Below are 23,485 nucleotides of genomic sequence, written 5' to 3'. Positions count from 1 at the left end.
TCCAGTGTGCTTTAAGTCACGGGACACTGGATGTTCCCGCAGCTTTGGGCATAGCGTGCAGCTGCGGAGGGCTGTTTGCCTGGCGGTTGAAAGTTGCACAATGTTTACTGATTTCAACATGGTTCTGCAACAGGGAATGGCAGAGAGGAGAGCAAGACTTTCTTCCTCACTCAGTCACTGATACTAGGCAGGTTGTTTGGGTTTTAACCTTTCCTCCATTGAGATTTCTTTTTTTTTTTTTTTCCTTCCCTTTTTTTTCCCCAACTAATTTTAGCTGGTCTCGTGGACACCCTATGCTAACGCCTAAGGAGTGCTGATAGCTCACAGGCAGGGGGTCTTACCTGGAGCCAGAAGCAATACTTTCTTTGAGTATCGAGGGCCAACACTGAATTTTGAACAAAACCCTAAGGGACCAGGATCAAAGATGCAGGCCCACATCTTTCTTCTTCCTAATGTTTCTAGATAGGTTTACATCTTCAGATTAAAAGCACTTCACCAATGCGAAGAACAGTTCGTTAATGATTGTTTTATTGTTAAAAGCAGAACAAAATGACCCTTTCTGTGACCCCTTCTGCAAACCAGGAGCGCCTTTCACATCTAGTTTTGCTTGATTTAGAGTTCTGTTGCAAGCCCCTGGCAGATAAGAGGTCTGCAAATAACCAACCTGCTGATCGTATCAGTTCTCGTGGCATGAAGTGCTGCTCTGATGCCCACTGAACATCCACCTCCCCTCTATCACCAGCCTACCACTCCTGTTCTGCTAACATACGTGGTTTATGGGGCTGGATAAAAAATTTAACAACCCTGGGAGGAACAAGTTGGGGTGTGTTTTATAGCCTAATGACCCCGGATCACCCAGCTGCTCCACAGCACAGACCCGCAGGTACGTGCACTGGCACAAGGAGGGCAGTACAGCAAGGGTGGGAACCCACCATGGGCATGATGAGCTTGGGAATTTTCCTTGGTGGAGGTGATGTCTAAACTTTTCTAGCACAAAATGAGAGCCTCTGCCACTGCAGACATGGTTACCTTGAGATAGGGTGAATTAAAAGTTGTCTGCTCAACAAAGCCCAGTCTTTCAAGCTTTGAGCATCCTTTCATGTAGTGCTGCAATCAACTGAATACCAGGCAATTCCCATAACCCCTACACAATCAGGCCATTGTCAGAAAGAGAAGGATTTACCCTCTCTTTGAAGCAGCAAATGGCTCCTCGGAGACCTCAAACTATATAAAGCCATAACAGAATATTGCAAGCTTGTTCTGAAAGTTTCCAAAGGAACTGTGCCTAGCAGACATCCGAGGGCAAAAGTCTCCATTACCTGTTAGCAGGATACTTCCACCATTATTTGTAACACAGGACAATTGATACCCAGTATTTTTCCATCATTTTTTCCAGACCAGAAATGTTGAGCAGAGAATATTGGGGAAAGAAAAACCTTTTGATGTTGCTAAAGAGGTTATTTGCATGCAAAGCTGTCTTGAGCCACCCCCTGGGTTCCAGTCAAGTTCCTTGGCCTGGAAACCAGTATTTCAGGAGGAACTGCATTGCTAGAAGATGAGCTGCTAAGGAAGACTCCCTGATTTGTGAGGAGTTATTTTTAAGGAAACATCTGATGCGAGTATCAACCAGTGAGGTCATAGCTTGGAGCTGAATTCCCTTAATTACAGGCTTCCCATTAAAATGAGGATATGAAGCAATAAAAGAGGCATTGATTGCATCCCAGCTTTATTGTTATCAGTCTCAGCTTGCCCTTGACTAAGCATAGTAGGCAACTCCATGCTAATCCTACCTGGATTTTAACTCCCATATCGCCATACACATTCTTGCTAAATCCATCAATGCAACTCTTGTGACTTAGTGATTTTATATACCACACCCCCGCAGCCCCTGAATCAGAGAAAAAGGAATACGTGACACACTTGTGTCCCATGGTTGATTGCAAGGTCTAACTGAAGCTTCTCCCACAGCGGTGACAGCTAGGCATGCTCTGGATCAGCTCGCACTGTGGCATCCCCTCCCCTCGGGACCTTTCCCCTGTCCTGTCTCCTCTCTTCCCAGAACTAAGAACAGCTTCTCTTGGAGATCTCACCCCTTGTCAAATCTGGCAAAAGTGGCCCATGGGCTCAGATGTCTTTGGAGATGAAGGGGGATACATAAACACAAGTGCATGTGGCCACATTAGCCTTTTCCTTTAGGAAATCAAGGTGACAGGGGAAGGTAAAGGTGTGGCCCAAAGTGCCTTTTGCTTTTGACTGCACCACCCCCTCTGCTGTGGCAGTAATTTATGAGGTTGCACCATGACCAAAAGGATTATTTTAACACTAGATCCCTTCCATAAATACTTGTTCCCTTCCTAACACCTCTTTGTGCACAGTGGGCAACTGCACTCTGCACAGCTGTCAACAGCACTCACCCACAAACGCTTGGAAATTATTCTGGATGCAGTTTAACTACGGATAACCACATCACCATTAGGACTCCCCAGCTACAATCAAGACCTCAGGGTGTTGGAGAAGCCCCAGCAAAGGGGAGAGCCCCACAGTGCCCCTGAGCACCAGGGCCAGCAGGTAGAGCAGCCTGCGAGGGGATGGGGCCACGAACTCCCCCAGCCGCAGGCAGGCAGCGCTGCAAACAGCAAACACTTGTCCCACTCTGCCATCACCTCGCTCTCTGCAATCAGCCTCATATTCACACATTGCATGAATAGCTCTTAACCATCATCAGCAAGTAAATTTACTAAATAAAGGCTGAATCCTGCCATCGGTGTCTTGCCCAGGGTGTCTTCGGCCTGTGTAATATGTAACAGCAGCAGAAATTGCTCCCAGATCACTGGTAAATCAGTACTTTTAATTTCCTACATCAGAACCTGCTGCCACATGATTTGGATTGATCACCCAGTGCTCCTGTGCTAAAGGGGAGAACAGGACGTGGGATTTGGCTGGTAGAGTCTCTCCCAGCCAGTGACCTGCTGGTCTGTGACTGATGAAGAGACCCGATTAAAATCAAATGACTCACAAACCACTCTGACATTACATTTGCTGGAGAAAACAGTTGTACAGCGATAGGATCAGGTGCTGAGTGAGGGAGCCATGGGGTGCTAGCAATGCTGTGGCTTGACGGTCTAAGGGCAATTTCTGCAGTAACAAGTAATACATTTCAGGGGGGAAAAAAAGCGAAATTTCAGACACGTTCAGATCCTGTCTTACAACTTTATATCGCCTTATGACGGATACCGTTTTGAGCTATAAACGTGACCTTGCTGAAGAAAAGCTGTTGGTTTTCCTTATCTCTGCTGACCTACAGCGCAATCTGGCTAATGGCTCCTGCTGCTTTTGTATCGGCAGCAGGTTTCTGTGTACACACAGCCACTGTGCACACACACAGGAAGGGAGGATGTCAGCAGAGGAGGGTGGGGATGAAGGCAAAACCCACTGGCGTGCAACACCCTCCAAAACATTCACACACTAATATTGGCAAGAGAGGCTTCGGCGGCAGGGGGACAGAGCTGACGGGGGGAGTTAAGCCCCTGCTCTATAGTGGGGGCTGAACCATGATCAGTGAGGCCTGCCAACTAAATAGTCACAAAATAAAAGGGTGTAAAACGAATTTAAGTGATGGAGGAGCCCATGGGCTGGAGCTGACTTTCTCAGGGCTGGGATTCAGCACGGAGGCAGCTGTGTCTTAAATCACAGCTGCTGCGGCTGCTGAAGTTGTGTCCTGGCTCTCTGATCTCGTTTTGCACAATGTTTTACAGCACAAGAGTGCCCTTGTCATTACACACTCACCTTCTTTGTTAAATTAATACTTCTTTTTCAAATGCACCTTTGCCTGAGCTTAGGAGCCTTTCCCACTACAACTCCGAAGTCAGGAAGGTCCATCAGGGAAATGTGGCCTGACCTCCAGCAGAGAACGTGCCTTTGCCCAGCAAGTACACAGGCAGGGAACCCCACACCCACCACAGAACTTCCATTGGGATATATCCATCTTCCCCAGACCTCTACCTGTTTCTCAGCCCCCCAAACTTGTCCTTCAGTCCTACAACCCACTGCACACAGCCACAGTACCACGCAGAGAATAAACACCACCGCGTGAAGCAACAGGGCGCTTTCCGAAAAGTTTCCCTGCGATATTAAGTGCGGTTACAGGCTCTTTATGTAGGAGGAGGTATCTTCAGGAGTATTGCATTTAATTTCTCATTTACTTTGAATCTCTGTGCCACCACAGCCTGCACACCTGTGAAGTCCACAGCTCACGCCCCGCTAACCAGAAGCGCAGGCCCCAGCCTCCTGCTTCCCCAGCACCTCCTCCCACCCACTGCAAGGAGAAAAACACTCCGGTGGAGAAACCCCTGCCTGGGCTGAGGCTGGGGAGCTTCGTCCCACATCCCTGCAAAGGCCACCGTGGCCCCCTCCCCTGCGCCTCCAGCCGCCGGGGCTGCGCAGCTGGGGCGCACGGCTTGCGCGGGGCAGCGCGCAGGGGAGTGGGGGGGGGAGGAGTGGGGGGGGAGGAGGGGGAGGGGGAGGAGGAGGGGGGGGAGGGGAGGAGGAGGGGAGGGGGAGGAGGAGGAGGGGGGGGAGGGGGAGGGGGAGGAGGAGGAGGGGGGGGAGGGGGAGGGGGAGGGGGAGGGGGGGGAGGGGGAGGGGGAGGGGGAGGGGGGGGAGGGGGGGGGAGGGGGAGAGGGGGGGGAGGGGGGGGGGAGGGGGAGAGGGAGGAGGAGGAGGAGGAGGAGGAGGGGGGAGGAGGAGAGGGAGGGGGAGAGCGAGGAGGAGAGGGAGGAGGAGGGGGGCGGGCAGGTGTGCTGGCAGCCCGGCCCTGCCCAGTCCCGCCAGCAGCGGCTCCTGCCCTGGGCGCCGGGATGCTCTGAGCCGTGCGCGGGGGGAGGCGATGGAGCCGCCGGCGGCGAACGGCAGCTGCAGCAACGGTCGGTGCAGGCGGGGGGGAGCGGGGGGGCCCGGGGAGCCGGGGTGGGGGGTGGGGAGCGGGGGGGAGCGGGGGGCCCGGGGAGCGGGGCTCGAGGCTCGGCCCGCTGCCCCCCCCGGCTGCGGGGCCGTTCCGTGCCACCGCTCGCTTGCCCTCTGGCTCTGGGGCTTCTTCTCCTGTTTTTTGAGGTGCCTCCAGGAACGGGAAAAACGCTTTATCCACAAGCCCCGCACAGCCTGTCGGCCTTACAGCGGACACAGAGGAGCTGGGTTTTTTACTTTTTTTTTTTTTCCTTTCAAGATTGCCTAATCCAGTCGGTAATCACCCCATCCCACTGCCTTGTGCTTGCACCCAGTACCACATTGTGGAGACTTTTACCCAGCCGAGGAGGCGAGATGCCCCCCTGTTCCCCAGGAAATACTTCCACAGCCAAGGATGTTTTTCCATTAGAAAAGAAGCCCATTAAAGGACCTTTGGAAACTCATCTAGAAAGTCACTGGAATTTTTTCCATTAGAAAAAGCTGGGATCTAGTTTGCATGCAAACCCTCAGCTACAGGTGCTGGGGGTGTGTGTGCGGAACATCCAAGCCAAACTCTTGGCTCAGGAAAAATGTAGGATCCACACTCCGGCTGCTGCCAGAACTGTGACCAGTTTCACCATCGCATACCCCCTCCTGCAGAGACGCAAAGGCTCGCTCTGTGATTCCTACCTGAGTTCAGGCAGAAAATTAAAGTCTTGTAGTACAAAGGGACTTTTGTGACACTCCAGCTGGCGGTTCTGTTCCCCACGGACACAGTCACACTGTCCTTACTACACTCAGACTGAAGATTGCGATAGAAAGATGTGCTGGGTGTGGTAGGAGCAGGAGGGTAGGAAGAAATTCCGTGCTTTTCCCACCCACTCAGAGCAACACGCTTTGGCTGGAGGCACAGGGGGTCTGCACTTTCGGTGTTAGCAGCTGCAAAGCGTGCCTGCTTTCACCCCTTCCACCTTGCCCTTTCCACACGTGAGGAAAGAAGTGTCCCGAGTGTTTGAGAGCTGGTGGGTACTTGCTTTTAGGGTGAAAGCATGGGTGACTGTTCAGGGGGACATCTGAATGCGTCCAAAGGCCAACAGAGGCACTGTGGATAGTCTTACCAGTAATTCGCTGTTTTATCTCCACGGTGGTCTCACAGGGTCTCTGGTCACCCTTTCATGCCTTTCCCACCGGGTCGTGTGCCGAGTGATCAGCGATGCTGACCCAGCCGACTCCGGCCATGACAATGGGACTTTGGATAACTTCTGGGTAACTCGGCTGGAAAGCAGTTATGGATTCTACATTGGCCTGGGCTTGGCTGTCTTCTCCAGCTTCCTCATCGGAAGCAGTGTCATCCTCAAGAAGAAGGGACTGCTACGGCTGGTGGAGAAGGGAGGCACCAGGGCAGGTAAGGCTTTTGTGGGGGGCAGGAGGGAGGAGGTCTACCTGTTCCCAGAACCACATGTATCATCCAAACTCCAGCACTGATAAGGCAAGGGAACACCTCTGGTACACATGTCAGCCTGCCATCAGCAAGGTAAATAAAACCTTTTGTGGATGCATTTTTGCCTGCAAGACCCAGAGAGCAGTGCTGTGCTGGAGCTGAGGAGCTAATTTACAGAGCTCTGCACTGGAAGGGCTCAGCTAAAAGCAGCATTCCCCTGTCCTGCACCACAACTAGCAAGTCACATGCCCTGTGTGATCAGATGTGCACCCACCACAAGAACAACACATGCCCATCACAGCTCTTACATGGGAAAGTGTGAGGCCAGGAGGAAGCAGATTGTTTAAAGCTCTTTGAAACAGGCCCCTTTGCACAAAGGTGCAAGTCATCACCATGCTGCAGACCGGAGCAGAACAGCACAGCTCCATGACCCCACTCTGACTCTTATTGATGCACTAGGCATCGAGTCATTGAGACAAGGATGTGGCCCCGTGCACTTTAATTGCATTAGCAAAAGCCATTTATTAATGCAGGACTGCACACCTGTGATCTGTGTGAACTCTGCTTGTGGTTTTCAGAAAGGATACTGCTCAAGTCTGTTGCTCAACAACGTGCAGATAACTTTTCCCTAGCACCAAGCTCTTAGGGCGAGGTGTGTGTTTATGTGCACGTATATATTATGGATGGGGAAATGGTGGAGGAGCACAGCCTCCCATTGGATTGGTCGCATCCCATCAGCAAACATGTGCTCTAGCAGCAGCCAAAGTCCTACCTGGCAGGTGACCTACTTGCATAACTACAAAACAAAATAATGCTAATTAAAATACTACTGCTTCCCAGCTCTGGTCTAGGAATGTTTCTTAAATCGTTTTACAAAGGAAGTAAATATCACTGTCCTCGTTTTACTGTGTCCCCCATATGGGGACACAGAGGCATAGAATGATGAAGCAGAGTCCACCAGCAAAGTTACCAACAGCACCCGAGCTGCAGGCCAGTCTCAAGTCTGACCCCATCCTCTGCCATTAGGCTGCCCACATGCAAGTGCTGAGCTGCATGAGTTTGGGTTTTGGCATGATATTTGCACAATGCAATATCAGTATCATTTCAGCTGTAGAAGAGGTCTCTCTTCTCCTTTAAGCCCTCCCACAGAGCCAAGTGAGTAAAACAAGAGCAAACCCCTCCCTATTTTTCAGGATGTTTAATTAGGAATTAGAGATTATTGACAGAAAACTGCAGCAGACAAAAAGAGTTCTTGAGAAAAAAAACTAACCAAGCTAAAAAAAAAAAAAAACCCAAACCAAAACCAAATAAACCAGCAATTTCTAGGGAATTCCAAAGCATAACATTTGAACTTCAGCATTTGTGAATTTGTTGAGGAACCAGAAGAGGCTGAATTCTAGCAAAATATTTTTCCGCATGTCCTAACCTCTTCCTGTCTGCCTCTTTGATCCCCTTTTTTCTCTCTCACCCTTAAATCTTTCAGTCCCAGCGTTTCACCCCTGCTATCTGAGCACATCCCTTTTCTCCCAGGCAGGTCAAACGCTGCTGTTACTGACAGGTCCGGTCAGGTCAGGCTTCTCAAAACCATGGGCTCGCTCCGACCCAGCAAAATCAGGGTTCACAATGTCAGCAGGCTCAGGCTCCTTACATCTAACAGCTTGTGGGTTGAGACCAGAGACGCATTAGTTCCCAACGCAGTACATCCATGCTTCCTCATTTATGTGCAAGTTTTCTTTCATTCAGTTGTTCCAAAGCCAGGAATCATTTTTCATCAGAAATCCTTCATCACATAGTGACTGTTTCACATAAAATTAACATCAGGATTTACGGCAGTTCAGGCTGAGGCCCCGCACTACAACTATGATACAAAGCAGCGTACAAGAGGAGCAGATAATTTCGGGAACAGGATGCAGGGGGCCTTCACCATGGCTGCACAGCAACACAAACTGTGGCACCATGTGCCTGCACGGAGCAACCAACCAGTTTTTCCCTCTTCATCCTTCATAGCTATAACCCCCGCTTGAGCTGGGTTTGGAAAAGCTCACTGCCTTACCTTAGTGCCCGTGCGCGAGGCTCCACAGCGACCTGGTGTGATGTGAGGTGCAGCTCGAGCTCCCCGCAGGCAGGGTGGTGGCTGACGGCATCCCCCGGAGCAGCCTTTGGGTGGGGGGTACCCAGAACAGAGCACCCCCTGCCATCCTTGGTCCCTCTGCTCCAGGAGCACCACACAGGGAACATGCAGGACAAGGCATGACCGGTCTGTGGTTGCTCAGCTGGGGTGTTTACTACTGAGTTTAGGGGCCGGTGCCCCCTGAATCATGAGGATGACCACAGCCGCCAGGGCCGAAGGGCATGCCCAGGCTCCCTGCTGCAGTGGGGCAGGCTGCACCCCGGGCCAATAACCTCTATGGCTTTGGGGCAATGGGTGCCATTCCCATTGCCACCCTGGGGTTAAACCACGGCTTTTACTGTCCTTGCATTGCCCACCCCTCAGTGCCAGCTCCCGCTAATCCCTTGACTTAGCTTCCACGTAGGATGGCATGTCTGCGTATTCTGTCCTTCGTATTCTGTCCTTCCAGACCTTTTTCTTTGTCACACTCTTCCCCTTGCAATTTATCCCTCTCCAAAGGGATGTTTCCCATCCCTTGCTCTGCGGAACACAGTTGTTGACTCCTGCGTACCTGTGTGCTTTACTTCCCCAGGAGATGGAGGCCATGGCTACCTAAAGGACTGGCTCTGGTGGGCTGGCTTATTAACCAGTAAGTAGAAGCTGTTTCTCTGGGTTTTCAGCATTTCCAGGGTCTGTCCCTGTGAATGAGGTGAGGAATGAGCCCAGCATCTTGCGGCTTAAAGCCTTTTTTCTGGTGAGTTCCCCATCCTCAGCAGAGGTACCTCCAGGAGAACAGCAGCAGCAGCGAGCTGAGCCGCACGGGATCTCCCTTACCATCCTCCTGCAGGGCTGGTAGGACTCGCTAGCTCAGTTTTACCGGATCAAAAGCATGGAAAGCCAGGTTTTAATAAAGCAGCTGGCTGCCCTGCCTGCGTACCAGGCACAGGGCAAACAGCCTCCCGTGTGTGCCTGGGGGCCCCGAGAAAGGTTACAGCGCAGGGGAGATAACAAGGAGGTGTTGGTAGCAGCTCCTCTCTTGAGCAAAACTTGCTTTCCTTTAGAGCAAGCCTTAAAACATGCAACACTGGTATCTTCTCAAATTGGACTCGTAGCTGTGCAGAGAGCAGCAGATTTCACGGGGGGGGTGGGGGGGTGTGAGAGCAGCGTTTTCTGGTTCCCACTGCTGCAGCAGCTCAAGGTGCCCCCACCTCGCACCACCCTTGCCGCTCCTGCACAACCCACGAACAAGCACACAGTACTCCCTGCGAGGGACAAGGACACCACAGCCCCAGGGGGGACACTCCTGGTAGTAGGTGAGGAGCAGCCTCCTTGTGCTGGGACTCCCACAGCTGCCCACCCCCTCCCTGGTTAATCACCCGGACGCACTGCAGCTGCCTGGCTGGGCTCTGGGGGCTTAATGAGTTAATATGGGTCAACTGTGACATGGCCAAGCCCTGGCACCCCCAGCCCTCCTCTGTGTGGGTGCAGGGCTCCAGGGATGCCTCTCTCCTTGCATTAATCTGTAATGGAGAAATTCCCACCCACTACCTGGCCCTGCTCAGCAGCAGCATGAAACCCCCATAATAAAACCCACTCTTAACTGACATCTTACTAGTTTACAAGCCCACAAGAGAAAATGCAAAAAGTGTACTGTATCTCACTGGTATTTATTTTTCTTGTGTTTGTTTAGTGGGTGGAGGGGAAGCTGCCAACTTTGCTGCCTATGCCTTTGCTCCTGCAACTATCGTCACACCTCTGGGGGCTCTGAGCGTGCTCATAAGGTGATTTATGTGTCTCTAGTTTGCAATTTGCTTTTTTTGTTTGCCTGTTTGTCTTGTAAGATAGAAAGACTTGAAGTGATGCTATTATGATTATTCTGCCTAAAGGAAAAAATGTCTCTGTGTTTTCCAAAAAGGTGCTCTAATATTTGTTGTCCCTTTGGGGGATCATTTGGAAACTACTGAATTAAGTAGCGTGCCCTTCTGGAAATGCTGCTTGTGGATAGCAGATATGTACACTTCAGGTTCAATTATTGCAAATATCAGTGTTACTGCCTTCCTTATTCCAGCTTTTTAGCCAGTTCAAGGTTGCTTTTTTTGTTTTGTTTTGTGCTTCTAGTGATCAATACTAAAAATCTCAAAGGGTCAAAAATACCAGGGTTTTTTTTTTTAAACTGTTTTTCCTTTGCCTTTTATTTTCTAGGCTTTTAGGGTGGTCTGATGTTGTGCTTTTGTACTTCTGCCTATTGCCAAAAGGGCTGAAATGTTATTTCTTTATTTTTAAAAAGGTGATTCATATCAAAAGTCGAGGTACCAAAAGGTGATTCATATCAAAAGTCGAGGTACCGAAGGTGTTATATAGGGACTGTTACTGTGAAATGCATAAGCCTGCTGAGAGTAAGGACTGCTTTGGTGTCTTGCCTCAAATTTTTATGCATGACAAATAGATATTTTGCAGATATAACTGTAGCCCCAGTACCTTCAGGGTTTCTCTGGGGTTTGATAGTTCTGATGATTTAGTTAAAATTAATGTAACTCTTTTGTTGTTGTCTCTGTTACACTGGTCCTTGAAATAATTTTCTTGGGTGCTAAAGACTTCATAAAGCCCAACAGCTCATGAGAGAATCTGTTGACCCTGAAAATACTTCTGAGGATGTGCTAACACATTCAGCACTTTTTTATCTTGCTGATACATGAGCTGTGATCTATAGATCACACCTGCATCTGTGTGGGTTCATCGGTCAGTAGATGTGTTGTGCTTGTGTATTAACACACTGGAATCTAACAAATTTACTCTAGATTTGTGTCCTGGTATCACATGAAGGCATTCTTTACCTTATTTTAGCTGCTGTTCCTTCTTTAAAGGACTTTAAATCCCCAGCTGTTTTTTTTCTGTCCCGTGCAGTGCCATCCTGTCTTCATATTTGCTTGGAGAACGGCTCAACCTGCTGGGAAAGCTGGGCTGCATGCTGAGCCTCGTGGGCAGCACCGTGATGGTGATACATGCGCCAGAGGATGAGGAGGTCACCACTCTGGATGAGATGTCTTCCAAGCTGAAAGAGCCAGGTACACAGCAGGTTGTGTTTTCTCTCTCAGGGCTGGGCGGCACATGCTGCCCACCGCTCAGTTTTGAGTTACTCTGCTCCCTCTTCCAGGTTTCCTCGCTTATGCTGCAATCCTCTTGGCTCTTTGCTTACTCCTGATCTTCTACCTCGCACCCCGTTATGGCCAGAAAAACATCCTCATCTACCTCACCATCTGCTCCGTTATTGGTGCCTTCTCCGTGTCCTCAGTCAAGGGCCTGGGTATTGCCATCAAGGGCTTCTTCGCTGGCCAGCCGGTGCTGCAGCACCCATTGACGTGGATCCTAGTCATAACGCTGGTGGCATCCATCACTACACAAATTAACTACCTCAATAAGTCCCTAGACATTTTCAACACCTCTTTGGTGTTTCCCATCTACTATGTGCTGTTCACCACCATCGTCATCGCAACTTCCATCATCCTGTTTAAGGAGTGGGTCACCATGACCGTCGTTGACATCATTGGGACAGTTTGTGGCTTCCTCACCATCATTTTGGGGGTGTTTTTACTCCATGCCTTCAAAGACATAGATGTCAGTTTAGGGAATCTGCCACAAGTCCTCCAGAGTGGACAGCAAGCACCGGTCACCCGAGATGACAAGAACATCCTGATAGAGGTGGACAACTCCAGCATCGGCCCAGAGGATAAACCCAAAGTATTCATGATCTACACTTAGCTTGTTATACGCGAGGGTCTGGAGGTGGGGTGAATGGGTTGATGTCTAGATCCCAGGTGCTAGTGGGCAACTTAAAAAAGGAAAAGCAGAAAATAAAACCAGCAGTGTCTTATCCAGAGCTTGGTAGAGTCAAGCCAAGTCTTTCTCTGGGCTTTGGGACTGGATGTTTGTCATGGTGTGGCAGCAAGTGGTATGTTTAATCCTCACTGGGCTTTAATACATGCAGCCACTGAAAATGAAAGTCCTCTTGAAATAGATACTCCTGGGACAGAGCTCCTCTCTGAGGCCCCTTCCCGTCTCTTATTCTTGGCAGGGCTAAAGTTTACTCTTGCACTCCTTCTCGCGGGTGGCCATTGATGTGTTTAGTTCCAGACCCTGGTTGAGTCATTGATCAGTGTTTTTTGTCTTTTTTTTTTTTTTTTTTCTTCTTCTTCTTTCTAGACCATCGCATGAACTCTCAAATACACACCAGTATCTCAAACGGAGGTGAGAGACAAGGACTGAATGGTACACGCCTGCTATTCAGACTCTGCTCATCCATGTTTAATTACTTGCTCTGCAAATATGAGACAAGAATATAGGTGGACGCGGGCGGAACATGGTGAATTTTGGAGTAGGCGCTCATTTAGACTCAGTGGCAGGACCCAAGCCATGAAGTGTTCTTACAGGACTGTGGCAGAGAAACCTTTTTCAGCTTTTGGGTTTTGTGAGGTGCAGGAGTTTCTCTGCAGCACAGTGTTAATTGGTTTGATGTGGGGTTTCTGTTTCTTTGGGTTTTTTTCCTTAGCAGCTGTGGTGCCCAGGCCATGCTGATGTGGTTGGTGAAGCTGTTGGACCTGATCCAGACCTCATCCTAGCAAGGGGCAGCCCCTGCTCAGGCTGGGGTGCTCTGGCAGGGTAAACCCCATGTCAGGAGAAACACTGCCATCTTCAAAGGCTTTTTGTGGTCTGTGGAAATACAGCTACTTGGTCTTCCAAGCTGAACGTAAATTCTAAGTATTTTTTTCTTTGGAAATGTCTTGACCTCTCTGAGCCCTGTGACCTGTTCTGCTGTCATTTAAGCCCAAAAGGTTTTTTGTGGTTGTTGTTCAGAGGAAGTTATGAACTACATACTAAAAGCCAAACAGGCGTGAGTGGGTGATGCTCTGCAGAGCTGTAGGGATGCAGCTTATCCCAGAGCATTCCTGTTCATCAATCTTAATGTAGTGTGGATGTTACCTGGATTCTTGCTCACAGCTCACCTTCAAAACCCCCTTGGATTTGTATCGGTGGTGAGGATGAAGGGATGGGAGAACTAACATTTTGAGCTGGAAGGTGAAAAAGGAAGGTATTACCACTGTTAAAAGTTTCTCCCATCTTGCTGCTGGGTCTTGCAGCACAGGGAGCCTGGAGCTCATTTGCTCATGGCAAACCCCAAACAGGGAGTGGTGAAGCCTGAGCTGGCTTTGCCAAGCTGCCTCGGTCAGCCCTGGACCACAGCACGTACTGATGCTGTCTGAGATGCTGACCTGGTTATACCTGGGGCTGAGCATCACTGAGCAAATGCAGCCTGGGGTTGCAGGGGGGGAAGGAATATGCACTCTTATTTTAATAACGTTTCAGTACTTTCTTTTGGAATGTGGAAAGCGAAATAAAGGCTTTTTTCTAAAAAAAAAAATAATCCAAATGCTTGCAGGTGGATCTGAAAGTTTTTAGCGATTTTGTAGCCCTTGAAAGGTAAGGGCTGAAGGAGAGCAGAGCAGGGCAAGCATCTGGGGCAGAGAGTAAACCAGCAGTGCCCTCCTTTGGTAGCAGAAAATAATCCAATTAACTCCCTCGAGCTTCGGTTTTGGCATCCTAATTGCTGTAATGCTTTATGCATTTTATTTTAGGAAAAGCTTGTAACCGGGACTCATCTTTCCTTACTGCATTTCATAAAAGCCGTTCCTCCAGCTGTCCTGCCATCTCCGGACAAACGCTACATATAAAGTGAAGATTTGAACCGAGGTAATGAAGTAGCACACAGTGACAGAATATTTGTTAATGACAACTGACAAATTTATTAAAACTAGGCAAAAGGCACAATGAATTGCATTCTTCAAGTATTTGCATAGATGCATAGAGAGCATTATTGTAAACCATTAATTTGTGGACACAGGAGAAAGTGAGATGTATTTTGGTATACATTCTCCCAAGTAACATTATCTTTCAAAAAGTCAGGTTTTACCATCTTTTACTCCTCCTGCAGTTCCCCTATTCTCATTCACTCAACTTGTACACTTGAAAATTTAAAACTGCTTACTTAAAACTACCTTTTGGAGGTTTTATGATATTTCAGCAATAAAGTTTTCCATGAGAGTTTGGGTATGTCTGGTTGTTCCGAGCTTTGTGTGTCCAGGGGCATTTTTTTAAAAGCTTGACACCGTGCTCACATAAAATGCAGTGAAACTATTTTTACTGATATTTTGGTGGCCATTTGATAAAGATCGGGGGCTGTAGCAGAAGTATGCTGCTGGCTCAGATATAAGATCAAGTTTTTGTGGTTGAATCTATCCTACCACAGTGTACGTAGAGACTGTACCCAGCTTACTGCTCCACCTGTGAGCAGTAGCACATGCTATTCCATAGCCACATTAGCTCCATCCCAAGAGACAACAAATTTGGGGGCTGTTTAAATACATGTTGTTTAAATGTAATACCCCCCCAGCTATAGAAAAAGACACGTAAAGATTAGAAAGCTGATGTCTTTCACTTGCCATCCCTTATTTCAGAGAGAAGTGTTGCAGGTTGGCTTGTTTTCGAGGCATATAGAAGGTAAGAAAAGGTCCAAAATGATCAGGATAAGAAATAACCAAGCAGAAATTCAAGACAGACCCTGTGTACTGTTTCCTTGTGGAGAAAGAGGTAGTAAAGTTGCGAAAACTAATGTGGTTTAAGTCATCCTATAGATACACTGCTACATATAACTAGAAATTTAATGAGTCCTTAGGGCTTATCTGCTTTTTTTTTCAATTAGTAGAGCTTAGGGAAAGAGAACCATCAGAAAAAACTTTTTTATGCCAATAATAGTTTCTCACATGTGCAGCAGCAATCATGCTGCTTGAGGATTTGTCCATAATAAATCAGGCACAACAGAACTGTTGTAACCATAGTTCCAGAATTCTCTGTGATCTCCTAGGAAACCATTTCAAGAAGGGAAACAAAAAAAAAAAAAAAGAAAATATTTGGCATAACAAGGACTTAATGTAAAATCCTGAGAAAAAACATAAAAACCCCCAAACTATTAGGAGAAAAAAACCCCCAAATTCATAAGGGAGGGTCCTCAAGGTCAGAACCATCAGCTGCTTAAAGTGCACACAGGTAACTCTCTCCATCCGTGTCCTGGAGGAAAAACCTGGAGTAAATGAGCTGCCCTACAAAAGCACCATGTGTTGCATTAATATTTCTGCTGTTTTACCACCTGGGCAATTTTAAGGTAGGTTTCTCACTGGTATGGGGAACAAGCAGCCCATGCTGAATTACTGCTCAGCACAGACCAAAGCCTGAGAAGATGTGCAAAAGTGTCTACTGATCCATGGTACCGTGTGCCAGAGAGGAGGTTTCAGCACTGGCTTTTGCTGAACTTCCTTCTGGCCGTTTGTTCTGTATCTTGGCCAGGGAGTTTCCCTGTCGTACCTTAACTGTGTCCCAGTGACACAGATCAGAGCGGATGGGCCATGCTGGGGATGCTATTGGGTCTTGCAGCACTGAAGCAAGACAAGCAAGTGCTGGAATGCTCTTGCTGAAGATGCCTAATATGGGGAAAAGAATTAATCTACTACACCAAAGCTAATCAAAATCCATAGTGACCCACAAATTATTTTAACCAGAATATTTCCCTGGTTTGCTCCCTGTTGTGGCCCCACTTGCCACCCACTGTAAACTGAGAATAAACTGAAGAAAGTTATCGATGGCTGCCTCCTGCGCTCTCAAGAGGCAGTGGTTTCTGTATAGCACCAACGTATGCTCCTGCGGCTGCATGGATGGGCTGAGGAAGCCAACAGGTCTTACATGAAAGCCCATCAGGGCCAGCACCTGCACTTACAGCTTGTTCTGCCTGGTAACACTTAAATAATTGATTAAAACCACGTGAAACCCCCATCACCCTGTTCCTGCATTGGATATTGCACAATAATATTTAAATACCATATAAACAAGTCGTCCCTATATGAAAAAGGCTATCAGCAGAGAGGGCTGAGTTCAGCTTGGCAGGTACCAGCACAGTTCCTGGGGACACTCCTGCCAAGCCTGACTGCAGCTTGAGTCACAGAGGAAAGAGGTGATGCTAGAGGAGAGGAACTGAGACACTCTCTGCGGTCATAAATGTTTTTCTGGGTGATGAAGGTGATCCAGTCCCCTGTGAAGGTGAGAGCCAGCCAGGAGCAGACTGCTTCATGAGTGCCCACCGGAGTCCGGCTGTCCCATTTTCAAGATGTTTGCTGCTCAGGCTCTCCTGACACCGGTATTCTGGGTGAGATGGAAAATGGGGAAAAGAGAGAAGAGTGAGCACTGATGAAAGAGCAGATGCTGCCCTCTTCCCTCTCCTGGAGCTGATGTTCCAGCCAGCCAGGGGAAGCCTGTCTGTTCACATGCCTCCACATCTTAAAGCATGGCATAGGAAGCTCTCCCACCAGGGGCACGGTGAAGCAGCTTTCTCTATTTTTCCCAGCTAGCCTCAAGGATATTGCAGGCTGGAGACAACGCCTGTGGTGTGTGTTAAGGGGTCCAGTTTGCACGGAGCTGAACTCAGTAACTAGGAGCCCCTCATTAACTGTCCTTATTCAGGACAATTTTGGGGAACACTCCCTGCAGAGAAAGCACCTCCTTAGCCATGGCTAGAGAGAATTTCTGTTCCTTACTGGGGTCTTCAAGTCTTGTGTGGACCTTCCTGTTTTGCGGCTCTTCACTGACCATTCTGGGTCACACACACCTTGACCGCCCATTGCTCAGCCCCGCTCACACAAACTGCTCATCTGAGGAAGAGCTCAGGGACATGGAGGGTTGAATTAACTGTTTTGCTTAACCCAAACACTTAACAAGGAACAGGTGAAAACAGAGACCCCTGCAATAAAGGCACCCAGCCCAGCAGCTTCTCCATTTCCACCCACCAGGGCTGTGCGTGCAGATGTTTTGCAGGATGATCTCAAGGTTGCTCCCTCCAGAGCACCTTTACTCCCCAGTGTTGAGGGGACACTGCTGTGCTTCCCATCACCGCGCTCAGCGCCTACCTCCGCCGTCGGCTGGAGTCGTCCTGGGGTCCTGGTGTGTGCAGGAGGCAGCGAGATGGTGGGGCTGTTCCCCAGCCAGGCTCTGGTTCTGCCTGGGACAGGATTCGCTGGCAAAGCTCTTTGGGGTGGCCGGGGCCTAGAAATATCCTAGGCAAGAAAGAAAGAGTTTTGAATTCTCAGCCTGGACATACACCCAGCCTGAAAACAGAGATCACATTTGCATTCACTTTACACGGCCAGAACTTCTTCTGGTATGGACACAGGTCCTTTGGACCTCTTGGGTTTGGTTTTGGGTTTTTTTGTAGGTCTGAGGCAGCAGACTAGGTATGGAGCTGTCCACATTGAGGTCTCTGATTTGGAGTTAACCCCAGGGATTATTACACTCTAATGGCTGCATGATGAAGAACAGGAGAACCCTTACAGATAGGGCAGGAGTCTCCATCACAACTCAGCCTGTAGCATCCCTGCCTGAGACAAAGGGCTGAAGGAATGGGGGTAAAATCATGCTTGCAGAGACCCCTCTCTGAAGCCACTAGGGCTTATTGTCTTATGCAGGTGATTAGCCGTTTTCAACATGCACGAGTTTTCCCCTATCAAGTGTCATGAAGATCAGATGGTCTGAGGCTGCTCGGCAGCTGGTTTCCAACAGAGGACAGCCAAACAGGGTGACAGGATTACCTTGCTCAGTCCCCTAAATGAAGCTGCAGGCTGAAAGCATGTCATACCCTGGCTGCTAGAGGATCCAGAAGTTTCAAGCCTTGACTTTTGCAAGTAATAGGGAAACTATGTTCCAGAGCCTTTTAATTAGCCACATTATCGATGCACCTAAGGTTGGAAGCAAGTTTCACATGCATGCACTCGCTATACGACTGCCCATACAATGCCTGTAAACCCTCTACACGTGTATATACGTGTGCCCATACACACACACGCAGCCCTGCACCCACCTACAATCAGTTATTGCTTTGTTTGTGCGCACAGCTGTCCCTCATAGGATACTCGGAGCATTATATTTTCCATTCATATAATGAGTATCAGTGTAAAGCATGCCCACGGGGAGAAATCACCCACATAAGACCTAACTGCCTGTTGTTGCTTAGCCTCTGTGCTGTCGCTGGCTTACAGGTGTTGATTTAATAAACACAGCTGCACTTACAACTTGGAGGGCACCCAAAAACCCTGCAGTCTCCTGGGACTGTGCATAAATGTGATGCTCGATGGCTGCACCAGCCAATGCTTGGGGATCTATTGCTCTCCAAGGACCTTGCCCTGTGACTCCAGGAAGGACAACACAGACTAAATCCCACCGACCACTGGGTCCAAAAAGCTCCTATAGGAACAGCAAGAGAGCAAATCTAGCAGATACTGCAAACGTCTAGGAAGGACACTGACACTAGCAAATAGCAAAATCAATTATTTTCTCTGTACCTTCTACATTTGTGGCTCTCCTGCAACAGAGATGGCAAGGTTTCTTTTGGAAATCCTAGGAAAAGTGTTCCATCTAGTAGGTCTGACTGAGATAAAAAGGGACTGGACGCATTGGGGAGGGAACACAATGGAGATTGTGGGGAACTTGTCAACAACCAGCTGGGAAGGATACCTATTCCTTACTGACTACAGTCAGCTTCCTGCTTTTGTTTTAGTTTTCTTTCCTGCTGAAGTGCTGGCTGTTCACAGGAACAATGGAGCTAGAAACAAACCCCATTCACTAAAATATTTTGGGTTTGTTTTCCTCTATATCCTTCAAGGAGAGACTGCCAGGGATCCAGTCTCCTGCTATCTCCTGTAACTGAGCCCTTTGCTTCTCTTCTGGCCCTAACCCGATAAAGTAGTATGGAAATATTTTGGTTAAATGGTTTTAAGTCAGTCTGAGTGATTTGCCATCTTTCCCGTAAGAATGTGGGGTCTGTAGTAAGCTTAAAACAAAATTGCCAACAAAAGAAGTATATCAATGCCCTTTCCTTATAACCCCCAAAATATCCTCACTGCTAGGATGCTCCCAGAAGACGGGGTCAGTCTGGGTTAAGTCTAATGTTTCCTATGCAACATGCTTAAAGGTCCCATTTCTGCTCCACATGAAAGTTTGTCTGAGGCTCCCAAGGCGTTAGTGCAGGAATAGCCAAATGCAAGATACCTGGGAGATCATCCCAAGGAATGTACTCAGTACTGAACCTCAGATTTATCACTGATTGATAATCTCAGAAGGGCTTGTTTCCAGGAGATAAAACACATGCAAATGGTAAGAGCAGCTATGCTAGGCTTGATTAGGGAAAAATCTGTCCAGTCCTTTTGTTCCTGGCAGATTATCTATTTGATTTGCAGCTAAAAAAATGTTTAGAGGACCTTGGTAAAGTGAATGCTGCTTTGTGATCCAAGCTACCTGACCTCAGCTCCACATCAGAGGTATCGAGAGACCTGAATTAACAGGAATTAAGTGTGCTAGCATCCAGCACGGTCAGTGTTAGCCACACGACAAAGCACGGAGGGCCACCAGTAACTGTCCTGCGGTGAGCTGGAGCACGTTCTAGCGAGCACGGTACCTCCTACAACCCCCCCAGGGTTAGAGAGGCTGCACCAGCCTTCGCTCAGAACAAACCTCCCATCAAACTGCATCTTGACCCTGTACCTGAGAGACGGGGGGTTTGGGAGCAGGAGGAGCTGGCCTGCTCGGGGGTGTCCGCCGGGAAACGTCCTTCGGAAACGCCGGCTGTGCCTGCCCAGCGGGCTGCCCCACGCCGCAGCCAGTGGAGAAGGTGGATGGCTGCTGCGTGTGGCGTCGGAGCCCTGGCCCTTGCTGGGGAGAAGGTTTTGATGGGATTTCAGGGAAGCCAATCACCTGTGCAGAAGACCCACAGATCCCCAGAGTTAGGTATTTCCACTTCAAATCACCTTTTTACTCTCTGCTATGCTTTTGAGGATCTACATGAGGTCTATGAGCCACACAGTAGAAAATATGGCCTGCGTCACAGGTATGTGTTGTATCAGTCTAGGAGGCATTAATTAGATAGACTGGGACAATTTGGGATCACGAGGCAGGAATGGGAATCAAGAGAACAGAGTAACTCAGGCATTAGCGTTATAAGCAATACCTGCAAATAAACCCAGGGTTTGCAATTTCTGCAGTTTTGAGAGGGGGATGTGACAGAAGAGGATCTATCAGGAGAGACAAGCAGCCACACAGGCTTGGTCAAATCTCAGCTCCTGCCTTTAAGGAAATTACTAGAAACTTTCAGCCATGGGTGATGTCTGTCTATTTTTTTCCCATCCTTTGATAAAACAGTTCCCTAACTGTCGCATCAGAGGAACCACATCCCACAATTTTGGGCATTTGGATCTCTGCCCAGTGAGGTGGAAGGTGACTTTGCCCATACCTTCCTCTGCTCCTGGGGGGTTTTCAGCTTGAAGGCAGGGTTTGCGTGCCCGCTTCCAGAGGTGTCACTGACAATGAGAGAAAGGAAAGGATAAGTGTTATTTCTTTGATAAGTTCTTTTCCTTCTTCTTCACGGTATTTTCCATTATATTTGAACTGAAGTAAAAAAAAAAAAAAAAAAAGAGAAGCGAATACTGACTATACCAACAAACCCATTTAGTCACAGTCTTTATAATTGCTTTTCTGTCCTGACACTGAAAAGGGCTGGATGCAAGCGGTCAAAGCACAGCACTGACCATTTACCTGAACTGCGGGGTCTTCTTTAGAGAACAGATGGCAAATTTATTCCAGCATTTCAGATAATAGAATAAAAACATCATTCCAATGAGAAGGAGAACAGGAGCCAGGATTGCAAGAGTTATCACAACTGCTGAAGGGCCTGGAGGGCAAGAAAGTAGAGTTAGATAAATGGAAAACTCCCTGCTCCCAATCTAACTCGAGTCCTTCTGAAGTGCCACCATAGCAAAGCTGGTCCCACTCACCTTCGGGCAGGGGGGGACCACTGTCCAAGCTTCCTCCCCTTCCCTGCTTGTTGCAAAATGGGGGGGCCCACCCCTGGTTGCAGTGGCAGTTCTTGTTGTTATTGCAGACCTGAAGCGGGAAGACCCAGAGACTTCAGTGCCAGCTACTACAGAATTTGCAAGCTAAAAATAATTAAGCCCTTGCTGGATAAGACACTACAGAAGAAACTCTCATTGGCATAAACGGGGAGTTAAGTGCCTGGAAACGTTTTCTTTTCAGGGAGTGAAAGTGCCTTTTATTTCCTTAGAAATTCTCCCTTTCTCCAAAAGACAAGGGTTCTTCTGCTAAAGTGCCACTAATCTGAATGTAGGAAAAAAGCAGCATTTAGAAATGCCTTTCCCTTGTTCTTATCTCTAATCTGAAGGAGCTAGTCCTCCATTCAGTGAAAATTTCTTACTGTTTAGGTTTATTGCTTGGCCCATTGCTATTTGTTTTATCAACTAAGCAGCTGCTGGAGGGGAGGCTGATCTCTCTGATTAGGGATGTCCTGTGCTAACTGTAGCATTTCATTTAATACTGTGGAATAGCTGACACTTCCCACAACTTCATGGATTGTAAGAAACGAAGCAGACTGGGAAGGAAAAAGCAGGGCGAGTCCCTCTCCTTGTCAGGTACATCACGGGGCCTCCCAGGCTGCTCAAGAAGGCAGGCACTGCTGCACACTGCTGTATTTGTTGCTCCTCCCCATTGCTTAAATGGGCTGTGGGGATGGAGAGATGCTGATGTTTTTTGCCGGAAACATCAGCAAAAGCGTAAAAAATTCTCAACAGCCTTTTCTTTCCATTTCTGGGGCACAGCAGAAGACAGTTTGGGATAAACTGTTCTAAACATGACTTTTTCCTACGTTTTTCCCTCTGATTTTTTTTTATTCAGTCTAAACTGGGCCCGAAAGATTTTTCTATAAGATTACCCCTTCTTGGTTTTCATTCATTGCAATTCATATCCCTCCTGTAGACCTCTTTAAATCCTATGTCAAAGGGACGCTCACAGACCAGAAAATGCAAACACGAAAGGAATGTGCAAATTAACGAAGAAGCTGAAGTGCGGAGCGAACCTAAGCGTGGTACCAGAACTGAGCTGAACAACCATCTACAGATGAATGGCAGCCCATCCTGCTTCAGTCTGAAATGAGATGAAAAGGAAGGCACCTACTCCATGCCCGTGGCACTTCTTGCTGCAGCTTTCAGAATCAAAGATGATGGATGTGTTCTGGCAGCGCCCCTCAAAGCAAACCTGCAGAAAAAGGATCCAGAAACTCAGCATTAGCTCTTTGGGTTATGCACCACATTACTGCCTCGTGTCATTTTGTGACTTGAGGGGTCCCAGACACCTTGGCAATACAAGTGATACCCTGGGCAGAGCAACAGAACCATAAGGACAACCTGGCTCCCAAGGAAACATTCCATCACTACCCCAAATCCCAGCTAACGCGCATCAGAGAGAGGAGTGGGAGCTCAGAAGTTGATGACTTTGCCATGCCCATGTGGCAGGTCTCTGAAGGAGCTCTCAGGTGTCTTAATTTCTAATTGAAGCAAGACAACCTCAATCAACTAGTGAGTCCCAGGCTTAGCACTGGCCCTGGACTTCATCTAGCAAAGGCTTAAAGTATCACCTGTGGTATGTATTCTTCCATTGCTTCTCAGAAACCTCTAAGAAATTATTTTTCTATCAAACATTAAAATCTCCTAGAAAGGCATTAGTCATAAGAAATTAATAGCTTGATAACAACAAAGCACTTTCTGGATGGAAAAGCAATACCCTGAACCTCCCCCAAGCCATTACAGGCAGGACTATACCTACATGATGGCTCCCACATTTTGTTCCCGTCAACACCAAGCCAGGATCCAACATCTCCTTTTCTTCATTCTCAGATCTGTACACATGGGTCCCTCGGCACCTCAGCTCCGTCCTCTGCATGCGGATAGTTGTGTCTATGGCCACCGCATTGGACTGCAGGGGTTTGGAAGCAGAGCTCTGGCACTGGATCTTCCCACATTTAGCATCTCTGATTTCAAAGGAAAGGCTAAAGTGATTAT

The 23,485-nt window shown here is 48.3% G+C and overlaps 3 protein-coding genes across 4 annotated transcripts in view; 1 reads left to right on the top strand and 2 right to left on the bottom strand.

The window, feature by feature from the left end:
• FNDC9 (fibronectin type III domain containing 9) overlaps window positions 1-9,078 on the bottom strand; it is a 34,383-nt gene extending 25,305 nt beyond the window's left edge. The window contains exon 1 of the mRNA XM_027778852.2: window positions 8,436-9,078. Coding sequence (XP_027634653.2) covers window positions 8,436-8,620 — 185 coding nt within the window. The 5' untranslated portion in view covers window positions 8,621-9,078. The remainder of the gene's footprint in view (window positions 1-8,435) is intronic.
• Window positions 4,774-14,588, top strand: NIPAL4 (NIPA like domain containing 4). Of its 2 annotated transcripts, XM_055813025.1 has the most exons (8): window positions 4,774-4,922; window positions 6,098-6,346; window positions 9,085-9,141; window positions 10,183-10,273; window positions 11,397-11,557; window positions 11,647-12,230; window positions 12,693-12,737; window positions 14,123-14,588. In XM_055813025.1, exons 1-7 carry the CDS (start codon window positions 4,886-4,888, stop codon window positions 12,702-12,704), a joined length of 1,191 nt encoding a protein of 396 aa, XP_055669000.1. In that variant the 5' UTR covers window positions 4,774-4,885; the 3' UTR covers window positions 12,705-12,737; window positions 14,123-14,588. The 2 variants fall into 2 exon arrangements, with proteins under 2 accessions (XP_055669000.1, XP_055668999.1); XM_055813024.1 differs by lacking the exons at window positions 12,693-12,737; window positions 14,123-14,588 and having other exon boundaries at window positions 11,647-12,371.
• Window positions 14,267-23,485, bottom strand: part of ADAM19 (ADAM metallopeptidase domain 19) — a 34,523-nt gene continuing 25,304 nt past the window's right edge. The window contains exons 16-23 of the mRNA XM_055813023.1: window positions 23,250-23,454; window positions 22,602-22,682; window positions 21,410-21,518; window positions 21,171-21,306; window positions 20,869-20,935; window positions 20,124-20,333; window positions 17,498-17,644; window positions 14,267-16,736 (exon numbers count right to left, since the gene is read on the bottom strand). Coding sequence (XP_055668998.1) covers window positions 16,713-16,736; window positions 17,498-17,644; window positions 20,124-20,333; window positions 20,869-20,935; window positions 21,171-21,306; window positions 21,410-21,518; window positions 22,602-22,682; window positions 23,250-23,454 — 979 coding nt within the window. The 3' untranslated portion in view covers window positions 14,267-16,712. The remainder of the gene's footprint in view (window positions 16,737-17,497; window positions 17,645-20,123; window positions 20,334-20,868; window positions 20,936-21,170; window positions 21,307-21,409; window positions 21,519-22,601; window positions 22,683-23,249; window positions 23,455-23,485) is intronic.

This window comes from Falco peregrinus, chromosome 8, assembly GCF_023634155.1.
Source record: "Falco peregrinus isolate bFalPer1 chromosome 8, bFalPer1.pri, whole genome shotgun sequence".
Classification (NCBI taxonomy): domain Eukaryota; kingdom Metazoa; phylum Chordata; class Aves; order Falconiformes; family Falconidae; genus Falco; species Falco peregrinus.
The sequence above is the reverse complement of the archived record's forward strand: the minus strand, read 5'-3'. Positions and strand labels throughout refer to the sequence as shown.

Excerpts from the sequence above, each read along its gene's own strand:
- NIPAL4 (XM_055813024.1), top strand. The coding sequence starts at position 4,886 with ATGGAGCCGCCGGCGGCGAACGGCAGCTGCAGCAACG. Across the intron at positions 6,347-9,084 it reads GAAGGGAGGCACCAGGGCAG|GAGATGGAGGCCATGGCTAC; the intron begins GTAAGGCTTTTG and ends TTACTTCCCCAG. Across the intron at positions 11,558-11,646 it reads TTCCAAGCTGAAAGAGCCAG|GTTTCCTCGCTTATGCTGCA; the intron begins GTACACAGCAGG and ends TCCCTCTTCCAG.